The sequence below is a fragment of the Oryctolagus cuniculus genome, chromosome 4 (assembly GCF_964237555.1).
Source record: "Oryctolagus cuniculus chromosome 4, mOryCun1.1, whole genome shotgun sequence".
NCBI classification, from domain to species: domain Eukaryota; kingdom Metazoa; phylum Chordata; class Mammalia; order Lagomorpha; family Leporidae; genus Oryctolagus; species Oryctolagus cuniculus.
Window position 1 is genome coordinate 20,190,137 of NC_091435.1, and position 17,014 is coordinate 20,207,150.

The 17,014-nt window shown below is 42.9% G+C and overlaps 1 protein-coding gene across 2 annotated transcripts in view; it reads right to left on the minus strand.

The window, feature by feature from the left end:
* The window catches only part of JAM2 (junctional adhesion molecule 2), an 84,379-nt gene that overhangs the window by 15,868 nt on the left and 51,497 nt on the right, over window positions 1-17,014 (minus strand). For both annotated transcript variants that reach the window (XM_017346699.3, XM_051819205.2), the window contains exons 3-5: window positions 11,071-11,178; window positions 7,719-7,871; window positions 4,803-5,005 (exon numbers count right to left, since the gene is read on the minus strand). In XM_017346699.3, the coding sequence (XP_017202188.2) occupies window positions 4,803-5,005; window positions 7,719-7,871; window positions 11,071-11,178 (464 nt within the window). The remainder of the gene's footprint in view (window positions 1-4,802; window positions 5,006-7,718; window positions 7,872-11,070; window positions 11,179-17,014) is intronic.

Here is a 17,014-nt window from a genome sequence, read left to right on the forward strand (position 1 = left end):
GTAGAGCCAGAGTTACTGCCAGCAAGTAGCTTAGGGCCTAGGAAATCCTAACTGCATCATGCATAGGATTGCATATTCTATCAATTCTAAAATTTTTGAAAATTTTGAGAAGAAAATGTCTAACATTTGCTCCTTCTAGTTACTCCCAAAGCAACTGAAAGGTCAGACTGATATAATAGACTTGATGACTTTTATCAGTACTTTTATCCCCCTTAGAGAATTTCTAGAAGGAATGAAAGCAGACAGGAAGAAAAATAGAAAAAAGAAAGGAAGGAAGGAAGATAGATAGGCGGGTAGGTAAATGCCTTCCTGGACACCTTGACAGACCCCTACAAGACCAGTGCAGAGGTGAGAGGGCTTCAGATCACTTTCAGGAGCTGTGGGGTCACATCCTCAGTGCTGCAGTGGTCACTGCTGACCTCCCCCAGGGAGCCATGAACCTCCAAGGAACAGCGACTTACTGTCCTGGCTCCTACCGCAATGTATGTTACTAAAAACAACTAGGGGCCAGCACCGTGGCTCACTAGGCTAATCCTCTGCCTGCGGTGCCCGCACTCCAGGTTCTAGTCCCAGTTGGGGGCGCTGGTTCTGTCCCAGTTGCTCCCCTTCCAGTCCAGCTCTCTGCTGTGGTCCGGGAGTGCAGTGGAGGATGGCCCAAGAGGAGGAAGAAGCACCTGGCTCCTGGCTTCGGATCGCCAGCCGTAGCAGCCATTTGGGGGGTGAACCAATGGAAGGAAGACCTTTCTCTCTGTCTCTATCTAACTCTGCCTGTCAAAAACAAACAAACAAACAAACAAACAAACAAAAAAAAACTAGGGTTTTGAGCTATGAGTTCCTTTTCCCCTTCTAGGTTTCTTTGCCTACTGGCCACATTCCCCCTTTTCTGGGCCTATTTTCACTGAGTGGGATAGAAAGTTTTTCCTGGTTTGTCTTCATTCTATGAAATTATCTCCCGCTGCCCCCAAAAGCCAGAATGCTTTTGAATATTCACCATGAACTATGGACCACGATTATGTATGAATAATAAGTTAGGCTAAAACCTCAAATGATGTTCCAGGACATTGTAACTGGCAATTAAAAGAACGTCTTTGGCATTTGTACACTGGAGACTATGGTGTTCATTTCTCTCTCTCTCTCTCTCTCTCTCTCTCTCTCTCTCTCACACACACACACACACACACACAAAACCCATTCCAGCAAAACCCAAGTGCATTCCTTTGGCATCACAGGATATTTCAAGGGTAGAGGTTAACTGAGGAAAGTGAATCTATATCATTTTAGACTTGCCTTAGGGCTTTTATCACCTGCTCTGAGAAAAAATAAATTTGATGAAAAGTAAATATAGCCAAGTGTGACGGCAGATTTTCTGCCCAGTTTCTCGGTGTAAAGTCATTTGGACCTGCTGACTGTGCCTGCTGCTGTCCAAAGGGCCAAAGCACAGCCTCACTCAGAGGGCTGCTGCAGATCTTGAACTGCCTAATTACGCAGGCTCTTGACAAGTTTGCTTTATTATTTATCAGAAGATTTAGTTCTAAATGTTATTGTACATTTGTAGATTGAACAAATGAGAGAAAATATTATATCCTCCTTGTAAAATTGTGATTATGATCATGGCTTTAAGGTTCTTTTTTTTTTAAAGATTTTATTTATTTATTTGAGAGGTAGAGTTACAGACAGTGAGAGGGAGAGACGGAGAGAAAGGTCTTCCTTCTGTTGGTTCACTCCCCAAATGGCCGTGACAGCCGGAACTACGCCAATCCGAAGCCAGGAGCCAGGAGCCTCCTCTGGGTCTCCCATGCGGGTGCAGGGGCCCAAGGATTTGGACCATCTTCTACTGCTTTCCCAGGCCACAGCAGAGAGATGGGAAGAGGAGTAGCCAGGACTAGAACCGGCGCCCACATGGGATACTGGCGCCGCAGGCAGAGGATTAACCTACTGCACCACGGCGCCGGCCCCTAAGGTTCTTTTGATGATGGCTGTTTCAGTGATTCTGGAAGTCAGGAATTTTTTTTTTTTTTTTTTTGTATTTTTTTTTTATCTTTTATTTAATGAATATAAATTTCCAAAGTACGACTCATGGGTTACAATGGCTTCCCCCCCCATACCGTCCCTCCCACCAACAACCCTCCCCTTTCCCACTCCCTCTCCCCTTCCATTCACATCAAGATTCATTTTCGATTATCTTAATATACAGAAGATCAGCTTAGTATACCTTAAGTAAGTATTTCAACAGTTTGCTCCCACACAGAAACATAAAGTGAAAAATAATAGATGATTTTTTTAAAATGATGATGAAATCAGATCAGACCTATTGTCATGTTTAATCCCAGTGAGAGTCAAGTTGGGAATTGAAAATTTCTTTCTTTCTTTTTTTTTTTTTTTTTTTTTTTTTTACAGAAGATCAGTTTAGTGTACATTAAGTAAAGATTTCAGTCGTTTGCACCCCCATAGAAACACAAAGTGAAATATACTGTTTGAGTACTCGTTATAGCATTAAGCCTCAGTGTACAGCACGTTAAGGACCGAGATCCTACATGAGGAGTAAGTGCACAGTGACTCCTGTTGTTGACTTTACCAATTGACACTCCTGTTTATGGCATCAGTAATCTCCCTATGCACCAGTTATGAGTTTCCAAGGCTATGGAAGCCCCTTGAGTTCTCTGACTCTTATCTTGTTTAGACACGGTCATAGTCAAAGTGGAGGTTCTCTCCTCCCTTCAGAGAAAGGCACCTCCCTCTTTGAAGACCTGTTCTTTCCACTGGGATCTCACTCACAGAGATCTTTTTGCCAGAGTGTCTTGGCTTGGAAGTCAGGAATTTTCAGATTAACATGTAATATTAATTTGATTGGAAAGAAAAAACCTTGAAACATGATTATCATTTTTTACTCCTAACCCTACCCTGAAAAGCCACAGAAGAAAAAGGAGAAATACTTTTTATAATCAAATCTCATTAAACTTATATTTTTAATTATTTGAAAGAGAGTGAGAGAGGGAGATATCGAGAAAGACAGAGACAGAGATATCTTCTATCTGCTGGGTCAGTCCTCAGATGCCTGCAAGAGATAGGGCTGGGCCAGATTAAAGCCAGGAGCCTGGAACTCAGTTTGGGTCTTCTACGTGGGTATAAGGATGCACCCACTGAACCATCACCTGCTGCCTAGCAGAGTGCCTATCGGCAGGGATCTGGAATCAGGAAGCGGAGCCACGGCTAAAACCCAGGCACTGTTATATAAGATGTGGAGTTTAACGCATTGTGCAAAAATGCCTGCAACTTAAAATGTCATGAATTTTAAAGAGCTTATTTATAGATTTCCATCAGTATTCCTAGAAAAGCCTCTCAATCAGAATATTTTTCAAGAGGGAAACAATCAGAAAATCCGGATGAACTCTAAAGCCATACCTACTCAAGTCCTAGGATCAAATGCTAATGATTTAGAGTCATGGAAAAATTTAATGACCCTGACACCTTCCTATGGATTGACGACAGTCACTATTCTGACATGGTTGGCATTAGGGTCAGGGTATCCCAAAAATGAGCTTGCCTGCATTTCCCTGGTATTATAAATATGGTACTTCACTTGGTAATTTTCCGGACCAGGAAGCTGGTTGTCAAAGACTTCCTGACCAACTATCATGAGGTGGGCTTGGCCTGCTTCAGGTCACTGACATGACCCCACGTCCTCAGCTCCTGGGTTCCCTGTACTGTCTTCTCATCACTTGAGGTGGTCCTTTTTTTTTTTTTTTTAACTTTTTAACTTTTATTTAATGAATATAAATTTCCAACGTACAGCTTATGGATTACAATGGCTTCCCCCCCCATAACGTCCCTCCCACCCAAAACCCTCCCCTTTCCCACTCCCTCTCCCCTTCCATTCACATCAAGATTCATTTTCGATTCTCTTTATATACAGAAGATCAGTTTAGCATACATTAAGTAAAGATTTCAACAGTTTGCTCCCACACAGAAACATAAAGTGAAAAATACTGTTTGAGTACTAGTTATAGCATTAAATCTCAATGTACAGCACACTAAGGACAGAGATCCTACATGAGGAGTAAGTGCACAGTGACTCCTGTTGTTGACTTAACAAATTGACACTCTTGTTTATGGCATCAGTAATCACCCTAGGCTCTTGTCATGAGCTGCCAAGGCTATGGAAGCCCCCTGAGTTCACTGACTCTGATCATATTTAGACAAGGCCATGGTCAAAGTGGAAGTTCTCTCCTCCCTTCAGAGAAAGGGACCTCCTTCTTTGATGACCCGTTCTTTCCACTGGGATCTCACTCACGGAGATCTTTCATTTAGGTTGTTTTTTTTTTTTTTTTTGCCAGAATGTTTTGGCTTTCCATGCCTGGAATACTCTCATGAGCTTTTCAGCCGGATCCGCATGCCTTAAGGGCTGATTCTGAGGCCAGAGTGCTGTTTAGGACATCTGCCATTCTATGGGTCTGCTGTGTATCTCACTTCCCATGTTGGATCGTTCTCTTCCTTTTTTATTCTATCAGCTAGTATTTGCAGACACTATTCTTGTTTATGTGATCCCTTTGGTTCTTAGTCCTATCATTATGATCAGTTGTGAACAGAAGTTGATCACTGGGACTAGTGAGATGGCATTGGTACATGGAGGTGGTCCTTTCTAACACTTCTTTGTGAAGGCGCTGCCATCTTCCTGCATCTCCTTCTCTCTCTATGTGGCAAGTAATCTGTCAGTCTTTTACTCTCCATCACCGTGTGATTTAATCATCTTTTCCTCCACATGCGAGAGTTAGTTATTAGCCCAGCACTTGAAATGACCTTACCAGAGTTCCAGATTTTGTATTCACTGTGTATGAGCTGTTAGTGCTTTGAGAGCCAAGTCTGGAATCCCCTAGCAAACGGACGCCATCCTTAAACCACGTATACTCAGGAGCCGGCTTTCCTTCTTTGTCTTGACATCGTAGCTCTACCACCGTCCCACTCAGGGCAGAAGCGGGGACTTCACATGATGGAACCGCGGGAGCCACTGAACAATGAAAGTCAGATGTTGCTGGTTATTTATAAGCTACACAAGAGTTTTAGCAGCCAGTAGAAATGTATTTACTGTAACCTCCTGGAACAGAGTGGCTACTTGGTCAACAGATCGATTTCTTCATGGGCACAGGGTAGACCGGAATGCCATTCCCCTTGTTGCCAGATGGGGTCATATGCTGATGGAATTTTGGGAAAAGTAATCTATGGCTTTTTCAGGCCTGACTCATGAAAACCTCCTGCAGGATGCTCCATTCATTCACTCTCTTGCCCACTCCCACTCCCACTCCCAAGTGGGTGTCAACAGAAAGCCACATGTTGAAGACAAGACCCTATCAGGCTACCCATCTCTAATGATTTAATGGAGTAATATCGACACGGCCGCCCTTGCTCAAACTATCTAGGCTTGACTTAGGTGAGAAAAAAAATTCTCTTCTGTTGAGCCATTCACTGGGAGTTCAAGGGCTTAACTGTTATAACAATCATTCCTTTAGTTAATACTAAAGTATTAGCTATTATTTTTTAAGCAATCTCTGTTTTTCTCATCTATGGCTTAATTTTTTAAAAAATATTTCTTTCTTTCTTTCTTTATTTGAAAGGCAGATTACAGAGAGATCTTCCATCTGCTGGCTTCACTCTCCAAATGGCCACAATGGACAGGGCTGGGCTAGGCCAACGCCAAAAGACAAGAGCTTTATCTGGGTCTCCCAAATGGGTGGCAGGGGCCCAAGAACTTGAGCCACGTTCTGCTGCTTTCTCAGGCACATTAGCAGAGATTTGGACTGGAAGTGGAGCGGCTGAGACTCGAACTGGGTTTCATACGGGATGGCAGCACTGCAGGAGTCAACTTAAACTGCAGTGTCACATTGCCAGCCCCTCACCATCCAGGGCTCTAATGTTTTATTACCAACTACACTGAAAAGAGAACAAGCCCGAGTATATTTCTCAGGCTTGGTACTCAATTAAAATCCCATTCTGCCTAGAACCGGCCAAGTTATAAAATATCTGACTTAAGAGTTAGGGAGACCAGGATAAGTACCTGGCTCCTGCCATTGGATCAGTGCGGCGCGCTGGCCGCAGGGCGCCGGCCGCGGCGGCCATTGGAGGGTGAACCAACGGCAAAGGAAGACCTTTCTCTCTGTCTCTCTCTCTCACTGTCCACTCTGCCTGTCAAAAAAAAAAAAAAAAAAAAAAAAAAAGAGTTAGGATTATTAAAGAAGAGTTTATTAGGTGACCTAACATCCAGGAAAATCCAGAACTGGCTGTGGCTGGCTGAACTCTAAGATGGTTCTCCAAGACCCATGTCCTTGGTGTACATATACTTTCTTTAAGTTACTCAATCAAACATTTATTTAGGTTCTATTGTAAAGACATTTTGGAGATGTATTTAAGGCCCCAAATCCATTGTCTTCAAGTTGAGGAGATTCAGTACATGGGTTTGACTTAATCATATGGCCCCTTTAAAAGCTGAGAAGTATTCTCTGGTCGCAGAAGGGAAAGTCAGAGATTCAAGGCACAAAAAGGATTTGTCATGCTTCCGTTTCTTGGACAATGGAAGCTGCCAAGTGTCAAGGAATAGGGTGCTCTCTGGTAACTGCATGTGGCTTCTAGCCAACACGCAGCATGGGCTGGCGACGTCAATCTTACAACCAAAGGAAGTGAAACTGCCAACATCGAGAATGAGCTCGGAACCAGATTTTCCCCAGAGCCTGCAGACAAGAACTCAGTCCAGGTAACAGCCTTGTGATACCCTTGGCAAAGAACTCAGCCATGTTGTCGACTTCTGAACCATGAGCTAATAAGTGAGGGCTCTTTTAGATTGCTGCATTTGTTACATGGCAACAGCAAGCACAGACACTGGCTAAATCTGCTACAAGGTTCTGAATTAAATTTCTCCTACACTAGTACATCACTCATATTTCAGAAGAAGCCTGGCCAACACAACATTATGCTAACACCAGTGAAGGAGAAGAGATCAGGTTTCTTTACCAATTATGGTTACAAGGTCTTGATATCTGTCAGTGATTCACATAGTAACTAATCATACTGGCTTTGGAGTTAAACCCTCTGTATCCAAATGGCCTTGGGAGAATTATTTACCTTCTATTTCCTCATCTATAAAAATCAGATTTTTGGTAAAGATTAAATAAATTAGATAGTGCCTTACATACATTAACTGAACAACAAATTCTACCTTCCTTCTGTATCAAATAAATTCTAATGTTACTTCTCATCTGCTTTTTTGCTTTACTGCTTTTCTATCGTCTAATGGACAATAGAGAAATAGTACCTATGCCAAGATCTATTGACAAATAACTGTCTTGAGGAAAGTGCTTCTAGGAACAGAGTAGGAGCATCAGGAATGACCTCAATCTTATACAAAGAAATATTCTGTGATAATGAACTGAGTCACTGTAAAATTTCAGTAGCCAGTGAGGTGACCGGAAGAAACAGCCGAGATCTCGCTGGGAAGGTAGTGCTGGTGAACTCTGAAACTTTACTGGCTGGGGATCCTAGTTATGATGCTGCTGTGTTCCTGGCCCATGACTATTCTGTTGATGGGGGAATGAGAGTGGAGGCAGGGGAAAGGGGATGGAGAGGGAGAGGTGGAGGCAGGGGAAAGGGGCACAAGGAGGGAAGGTTGGAGGTGGGGGCATGTGGTTACGGAGAGGGGTTGGGGACTGTAGGCAACAACACATACACATCACCTAGTACTTCCAGAGTGACTGTATCCTCTTCCAGGTTTTGGCCTTGCTCAGATGGGGCACTAACTTCACAACGATATTTCCCAGCATCATTTCTTGTAACGTTTTTGATGCGTATACTGAAATCTATCATCTCAGCCCGATCTTTAAATTCACCTTTTACAACAAAAAGACAACAATATTAGCAACAACGCAAAGAATTTTCTATGTAATACCCTCTTCAAGTTACTTCATTCGGTAACTAAAGGCATTGATGTTCCTATTAATAAACTTACTTTTTTTCTTTACAATTTAAACATACTTGTCCTTTAAAAAAACATTATTTATTTGAAAGTCAGAGTTATAGAGACAGAGGGAGAGGCAGAGGCAGAGACAGAGAGAGATCTTCCATCCGCTGGCTTATTCCCCAGATGGCTGCAATTGTCAGGGATGAGACAGGCTGAAGCCAGGAGTCAAGAGCTTCATCTGAGTCTCCCATGCAGGTGCAGGGGCCCAAGGACCTGGGCCATCTTCTGCTGCTTTCCCAGGCCATCCGCAGGCAGCTGAATCACAGTAGAGCAGCCAGGACTTAAAACAGTGCCCATATCAAAAGCCGGCTTTGCAGGCAGTGGCTTTATCTGCTATGCCACATCAGCCCCTATACTCAGTTTTAAAACTTCAGAATTATATATGTATGCTGTTATTTTTAATTTATAAGGACCTTTTTGACTATTCAAAAATAATAGTTTCATATGCTTATACTGTATTTTAAAAATTCAACCCAAAGTCTGCCTCACCTCCTTTCTAGTTTATAAAAATAATCCTATCTCCAAAAACGATGGAGAGCTGGGTTTAACTGGCCAAGATCAATGCTGTACCTGTGGTGGCCCACCTGATACTGCCACAGAGGAAAAGGTAAAGGCAGGACGGTCTTAAAGACATTATTTTGGTTATCTTTTAATTGTAATACAGAATCAAAATACGATTTTGAAGAACATGTAGGTGCCAGAATTGGCAATTGTAGAAAATTTAAATAAAGGCAGTTGTGCTATTTTAGCTGTTTCTAGCCTGCAGACATGCCTTGATAATATCAAAAACAGAGAGAATATGTTAAATTTTCTATGAACTTGAAACAGTTTTTTCAATTAATAATTTAAATCTTTTAAATTTTTCTTCTCAAAGTTGAATACATTGTATTTTTAAATATTATTCATGTTATAAAGTTGTACTTCCTGCAGTGCCGGAATCCCATATAGGTGCCAGTTCTAGTCCCGGCTGCTCTACTTCCAGTCCAGCTCTCTGCTGTGGCCTGAGAAAGCAGTGGAAGATGGCCCAAGTGCTTGGGCCTCTGCACCTACGTGGGAGACCTGGAAGAAGCACATGGCTCCTGGCTTCCGATCGGCACAACTCCAGCCATTGCAGCCATTTGGAGAGTAAACCAACGGAAGGAAGACCTTTCTCTCTGTCTCTCCCTCTCACTGTTTGTAACTCTACCTCTCAAATAAAATCAATAAAATCTTCAAAAAAAAAAAAAAAAGTTATACTGCCGGCGCTGTGGCATAGCAGGTAAAGCTGCCATCTGCAGTGCCGGCATCCCATATGGGAGCTAGTTTGAGTCCTGGCTACTCCACTTCTGATGCAGCTCTCTGCTATGGCCTGGGAAAGCAGTAGAAGATGGCCCAAGTCCTTGGAACCCTGTACCCATGTGGGAGATCTGGAAGAAGCTCCTGGCTCCTGGCTTTGGATCGGCGTAGCTCCGGCCATTGCAGCCAACTGGGGAGTGAACCAGAGGATGGAAGACCTCTCTCTCTCTCTCTCTCCCTGCCTCTCCTCTCCTCTCTCTGTGTAACTCTGACTTGCAAATAAATAAATCTTTAAAAAAAAAAAAAAGGCTAGGAAGCAGGAGCTTCTTATGGGGGTACAGGAGCCTGGGGAAAAAAAATTAAAAAAAGAAATCTTCAAGCCAATAAAAAGTCAATTACCTTATTTTAAAAAAAGTTGTACTTCCAACTTTAAAAAATAATTATAATGGGGTCTGGCGTTGTGGGTGTAGTGGGTTAAGTCCCTGCCTACAGCACCAGCATCCTGTATGGGGTCCTAGCTGATCCGCTTCCAATTGAGCCTCCTGCTAATGCACATGGGAAAGCAGCGGAGGATGGCCCAAACCCTTGGGCCCCTGCACCTATGTGGAAGACCCAGAAGAAACTCTTGGTTTACTCTGGCCCAGCCCTGGCTATAGCAGCCATTTGAAGAGTAAATCAATAGATGGAAGACCTCTCCCCCCCACTCTGTAACTCTGCCTTTCAAATAAACAAAATAAATCTTAAATATATATATTTTTATAATGGAAAAACTGAAGCATACACATACTTAAAGAACAAAAGAACTCAATGTACCTGTCGTCCAGTTATAACAATCCATGCCTTATCATTTCATCTGTGCCCCTAACCACTGGACATCTAACATTTTGAACTGTCATTATAAACATTCTAGCTGAAAAGTGCATCATGTATTCAACAGGATGAGCAGAGAGTGGAAAGAAACGTGTAACAGTTAAAAAGCCAAAAAGGCAAACAAAAACAATCACTGTTTCTAGTCACTGTGATTACCCACCTGAAAGCCCAGCTTCCTAAGGTTCTCAATAATGACCTCGCTTTCTAGATGGAAGGAAGGAAATATTACGGAGATATTTATACTGAGCTGCAACTCCTGTCCCAACCTGATATCATGTTTCATTCCATTCTCTCAAGGGTTAACCTACTAGGTGAGCAAGGACAATTGCATTTTTTTAAAAGATTTTATTTATTTATTTGACAGATAGAGCTACAGACAGTGAGAGAAACAGACAGAGAGAAAGGTCTTCCTTCCGTTGGTTCACTCCCCAAATGGCCGCAACGGCTGGAGTTGTGCTGATCCGAAGCCAGGAGTCAGGAGCCTCCTCCTGGTCTTCCATGCGGGTGCAGAGGCCCAAGTACCTGGGCCATCCTCCACTGCTCTCCCAGGCCACAGCAGAGAGCTGGACTGGAAGAGGAGCAACCGGGACTAGAACTGGCGCCCCTATGGGATGCTGGCGCTGCAGGCGGAGGATTAACCTAGTGCGCCATGGCGCCAGCCAAGAACAATTGCATTTTGCATCTTTTAGAATGGCGCCAAGAAAGGAGGACGCAGGGCCTCCACAGGGTTCACCTAATTCTATTTTCTCCTCAGTTTTTGTGATTGTTGTGTTTTAGGCCTCAGACACTGTTGAGTTCATTTCACACGTATAAAAACACATTTTCAGTAATCAGTCATGCCCTGTTCTCATTTGTAAATTTAAGAATCTGGGCTGTACATGGCATTCTCTTGCTCTGAGTTGACCAAGTCAACAGCTTCTTACCTTGGAGAGCCTGTTGATAGTATACAAAGGAGACGCTCCGTCCCAGTTTCTTCCACTCTAATCTGGAAGAAGTGGTCTTCTTTGGGTTTTTACAGGCTAAGATAACCTCTAGGAAGAACAACAAAAATATTTATTTTTAATTGTTCATATGAATTTGTATTTTACTTACATAGCAAACATTTTTAAACATCCTTATACTACTTCTTTATATCTCTGTTTATTCATTCATAAATTACATCTACATATACCATGTTGACTTAACCCCAAAATGAACTGGAAATATTAATTCTTCCACACAACAAGTGGGTGATACTATGTTGCTTCTCCTAGTTACTGGGTTTCCATCTGAAAAATGGGATAGTACCTCATAGAGTTGTGAATCTACAAATGTAATAATACATGCAAAACACACAGACCTGGATATAGTAAGAACTTAACAAATGGTAGTTATGGTTAGTTATTTATCTTATTATTTCCAGTCACAAGAGGCAAATAAGATAGTGTCACTTCAGTCCAGCACTGATAAACTGGCCAGCTCAGACTATTCTGTAAAACCCAGAGAAGGTCCATTAGCAGCCTGCATTCTCACACAGATTCTCGGTCAACCTTTTATACAAACACAATAATACAAACCAATATGGTCTTCTAATACGTGCTGCATTCCTACCCCCAAACAACTGCCTATACCCCTGCCTCAATCCAAAGTATTTCAAAAATGTAATTTTGGGTGGCATAGTGGGTAAAGCCACCGCCTGCAGTGCTGGCATCCCATATGGGCACTGGTTCGAGTCCCGGCTGCTCTACTTCCAATCCAGCTCTTGACCATGGCCTGGAAAAGCAGTGGAAGATGGCCCAAGTCCTTGGGTCCCTGCACCCACGTGGGAGACTCCAGGCTCCTGGTTCCTGGCTTCAGATCAGTGCAGCTTCGGCCACTGTGGCCAGTTGGGGAGTGAACCAGCGGTTGGAAGACCTCTCTCTCTGCCTCTGCCTCTCTGTAACTCTGCCTTTCAAATAATAAATAAATAAATATATAAATCTTTAAAAAAATAAAATAAATAAAAATGTAATCTTAGCGTCAAGTTTAACTGCCTTGATGAACTAAGTTCACTTGGTTACAGGAAATTTACTACAGTTACATTATTAAAGAATTCCTGGAACCTCCAAAGGAACCCCTCTTTTGATTGTCCAAACAAAATGACTGTAGGCAGAAAAATCCAGTGTTTGTTTACAAACTGCTTTAATTCGCCAACTAGAAACTCCATTTATAAATATTTCTCAAGTAAGTTTCAACCAGGGTCTCTAGAATATAAATCTCAAATTTTTGAAATATTGCTTTTCCCATATGCATCTGTTTGACCTAAAAAAGCACAGTATCTTTGGCTAGAAATTATGTTAAACTCTTTTTCATACCTCTGATTTTGATGATAAGCAAATTTAGTGGCATATTTTTAAAGAATGCAGGATATTATTTGGTATAGATTAGATACAGTAGTAGTTACCTTACCCCAGGCTTTATTAAAAATACATCCATAAACATAGACAAAAGGTCTATAGAAATATTATGAAAATCATAACCAGCAGATATTTGTATGTGATATAATTATGCTTTTTTTCTTATTATTATATGTGGTTTCTAATTATTTTTAGTTCTACACATATTGCTAAAGAAATATAATGAAAGGTAGTGAAAAAACAAAGTAGGGCAGAGAAAAGAAAGGTAAGGAAACAAAAGAATTGAAAGTTGTTTTCAAGGATGCCTAAAGTTTTTAAAACAGGTTTTACACTATAAAGAGACACCATTTTACAGATGTGTTTGCAACTACAAAGACAAATGTGTGCTATGGGACCCGTCTGAGGAAACAGAGTTCTGTTCTGTTGATTAAGGAGAATGGGTGGCGACCTTCCGGACTCTTGAGCTTTAGATAGGTTTCCTTCCCGTATTTTGTAGAGTTTTCCAGCAATGAGACACACACCCACCTTCATTTTAGCCCATGTCTTATGAACGTGTCTATGTCTTAAGTATAATTTTATACTCAATATCACACTGTTTCATATATTTAATCAAACACACAGTTGTACACACCACTCTTGGTGAACTCTTACTGATTTCTGTCCTCCCTACTCTGCAGAAATAATAGAAAATGTAACCAATGATTCTCTCAAAGCCAGTGATTACACTCCAGATTCTCCATCATTAACATGTAAGATGTGGAAAATGGTCCTATCTAATTTGCTCCAGCTGCGGTGAGTACTTACTGTGTGCTCAGCATAGTTCTTGAGTTGTATCAGTGGACAGAACAAAGATCCCCTGTGCTTGGGATCGTTCAGTCTAGCAGGGGAAGTCAGGCAAACAGGAAACTCCGTGGAGTGAATTACAGAGTAGGTTAGGAGGTGATGAATGCTGGGGAGAGCAGAGTACAGACAGGAGTGTGGGGACAGAGATGTAAAAGAGGGAATTCATGTAAGAAAAAGTGTCCCAAGTAAGGAAGAGCCATTGCCTAGTCTCTAGGATGTCGATATCTTGATCTTGAACTTCCAGCTTTCAGAACTGTGAGAGAATAAGTTTCTGCTATTTTAAGAAACCTGGCTTATGGTATTTTGCTATGGCAACCTAGGAAGTGAATTCAGAGAAAAATACTGGAATAATGCAGGCATCATCTGAGAATAAAGAACTACCTGAACTTAGACACTAATTTCCTTGAACTTCTCTTTCTGTAGCTAAAATGAAACACTCACGGGCAGGTTTTGGCAGAGTGGTTACAACGCTGCCTGGGACACCGTATCCCCTATCAGAGTGCCTGTGTTGGAGCCTGTTCCCCTCCCAATTCCATCATCCTAATCATGTACAGCCTGGAAGGCTGGAGGTGATGGCCTAAGTCCCCGGGCCCCAGCCACCCACACTGAGGCTCAGATGGAGTTCCAGGCTCCTGGCTTCAGCCTGGCCCAGCATCAGTTTGGGTGCATCTGCTGAGTGAACCAGAAGATGGGAGCATTCATATTCATTCATTCATTCATTCATTCTCTCTCTCTCTCTCTGTCTCTGTCTCTCTCTCTGTCTCCTTCTCAAATAAAATAAAATTAATTAGCTAAAATTAAATATATGTCAATATACATGAACAGCATAATTCTCTATATTGAGCTGCTGGGCTATTACGCCATAAAATGTTAGCTTATAGCCTAGGCTTGGAGTCAGACTTCTGCCATGTATGAGGAATTTCCAGAGTTCTTTATGAGCCTCCGCCATGGACCCTGCGTAGACACACATCTCTCATTCGCATTGTTTCCAACGTGGACTGGTCTCAGCACAAACTGTCCCCTTTTTCTTGGAGGTACCGTTTTTTTTATTTTTTTTCTCCTTCTTGTTTATGAGCAATTCTTTGGCCCACTCATGTTGGGTATTTCTCTGTGTGAGCGACTCACGCTTGCACGTGAATGTATGTTTATTCCCTCACTGCCAAGTAAATTCTGTTCCTATTTGCACACTTATCAGTCTCCATTGAATATATCTGTCCTTGCGAGAGGCAGTATTCTGGATCAAAAACTGATATATTCATTTTAACATCACTAGTGCGGCCATGTCAGAGCTGGGGAAGGGGAAAAGACGGTCCGGCCACCGTCAGCATCCCAGGACTGACCTGATAATCCTGGAGGAAGTGAGGCAGGACTGCTGGTGCCCACAGCCTCCTCACCCTACCTGGACGTGACCTTCCTGGCTGGTACCACTTAGGGGAACCAGAGCTACCCTTACAAAGACACCTGTGAAATGCAGTCTCTGAAACGGGGCGGTTACCCTATGGATTTCAACTTGAGGTCTCTTTCCCCCTTCCCTGGAGGGAGAGAGAGGAGGAGTATGGAAAGCTGGCCAGATGGGTACAAATGTTAACAAGCCCAACAGATCACATGGATATAACTGACTGAGTTCCCTGCTTTCCTTGTTAGCTATGAGAAACTGATTTAGTGAAGTTTCTCCTAAAGGGGAGATCACTTTCCACTGCCTCCTTGTTGTCTTTCTGCCCACAGCAAGGATGCTGGGAATTGCTGCCAAAGGATCAGAAAGAAAGCAGGGTTAAGACACTGCTGCTGATGCCAGCATCAGATAAAAACGCTGGTTCGAGTCTTGGTTGTTCCACTTCCAGTGCAGCTCCCTGTTAATGTTCTTGGGAAACCAGTGCAAGATGGCTCCAGTGCTGGGATCCTATACCCACATAGGAGACCTGAATGAAGCTCCTGGCTTCAGCCTAGCCCAGCCCTGGATATTATGGCCATTTGAGAGTGAAGAAGGGCATGGAAGATCTCTCTCTCTCTCTCTCTCTCTCTCTCTCTCCCCCTCTCCCTCTCTCCCTCTCTCCCTCTCTCCCTCTCTCCCTCTCTCCCTCTCTCCCTCTCCCTCTCCCCGTAACTCTTTCAAATAATCTTAAGAAAGTAAAGAAAAAAGAAAGAGTTATTTATGAAAACAACTGTGCATGGATTTCAAACTTTGTACTGGTTGGACAACTGGCATAATGGCTAAGACACTGTTGGTTGGAGCCAGCATTGTGGCTCATTGGCTTAAGCCACTGCCTGAAATGGCAACATCCCATAGGAGCAGCGGTTCAAGTCCCAGCCAGTTGCTCTACTTCAGATCCAGCTCCCTGCTAAAGCACCTGGGAAAGCAGCAGAAGATGGCTCAAATGCTTGGGCCCCTGCCACCCACATGGGAGACCAGGATGGGGTTCCAGGTTTATGCTTTTGTCTTGGCACAGCTCCAACTTTTGCAGCCGTTTGGGGAGTGAACCAGTGCACAGAAAAGCTCACTTCCTCTCCATAACCCAGGCACCCACATGTCTAGCAGGCAAAACTGCTGCCTGTGACACTGGCATCCCATAAAGGCACCAATTTGAGTCCTGCCTGCTCCACTTCCAATCTAGCTCCCTGCTAATGGCCTGGGAAAAGCAGCAGAAGATGGCTGCAGCACTTGGGCCCCTGCCACCTGTGTGGGAGACCCGGAAGAAGCTCTTGGCTCTTCCCTTTGGCCTGGCCCAGCCCTGGCTGTTGCGGCCATCTTGGGAGTTAACTAGTGAATAGAAGATCTCTTTCCCTCTCTATCTCTCACCTTCAAATAAGTAAATAAATCTTTAAAAAAAAAAATAAAAAGACACTGCTTTTTGATGCCCACATCCCTTTTGGCAGTACCTGGGTTCGCATTCCAGCATTCCTGCTAAGGTGCACCCTGGCAGGCAACAGCTGATGGATGACCCAAGTAGTTTGGTTCCTTCTAACCATATGGGAAACCCAGATCAAGTCCCCAGCTCCAGGTTTTGGCCTGGCCCAGTCTAAGCTGTGCTGGCATTTGGGGAGTAGACAAGCAGATGAGAGATTTCTCTTTGCATCTGTCTCTGTTAGTCCCCCTCCACCCCCAATTCTCAAATTTTTTAAAACATTTAAGTTGTATTTACTACTAAAAACAAATTTTTGGAGCTGGCATTGTGGTGTACCCAGTGAAGCCACAGCTACCAGCACCAGCATTCCAAATGGACACTAGATTGAGTTCTGGCTGCTCCACTTCCAATCCAGCTCCCTGCTCATGGGCCTGGGAAAGCAGAGGAAGATGGCTCAGGTCTTTGGGTCCCTGCTGGGACCTGGAAGAAGCTCCTGGCTTCTGGCTTCAGATTAGCCCAGCTCCGGCCATCACGGCCATTTGAGGAATGAACCAGGTGATGGAAGATCTCTTTCTCTGTCTCTCCCTATCTGTTACTCTGCCTTTCAAATAAATAAAATAAATCTTTGAAAAAATTAAATGAGACCATGTATTATATACAAGGATATTTCAAAAAGTTCATGAAAATGGAATAAAAAATATGATTTATTTTGGTACAAAAAATTTTTGATATGTATCTTTCACAGATTTTTGAAGATTCCTCATATTTGGTACACATAGTACCTTGCATCAAGTATGTGCTCTATA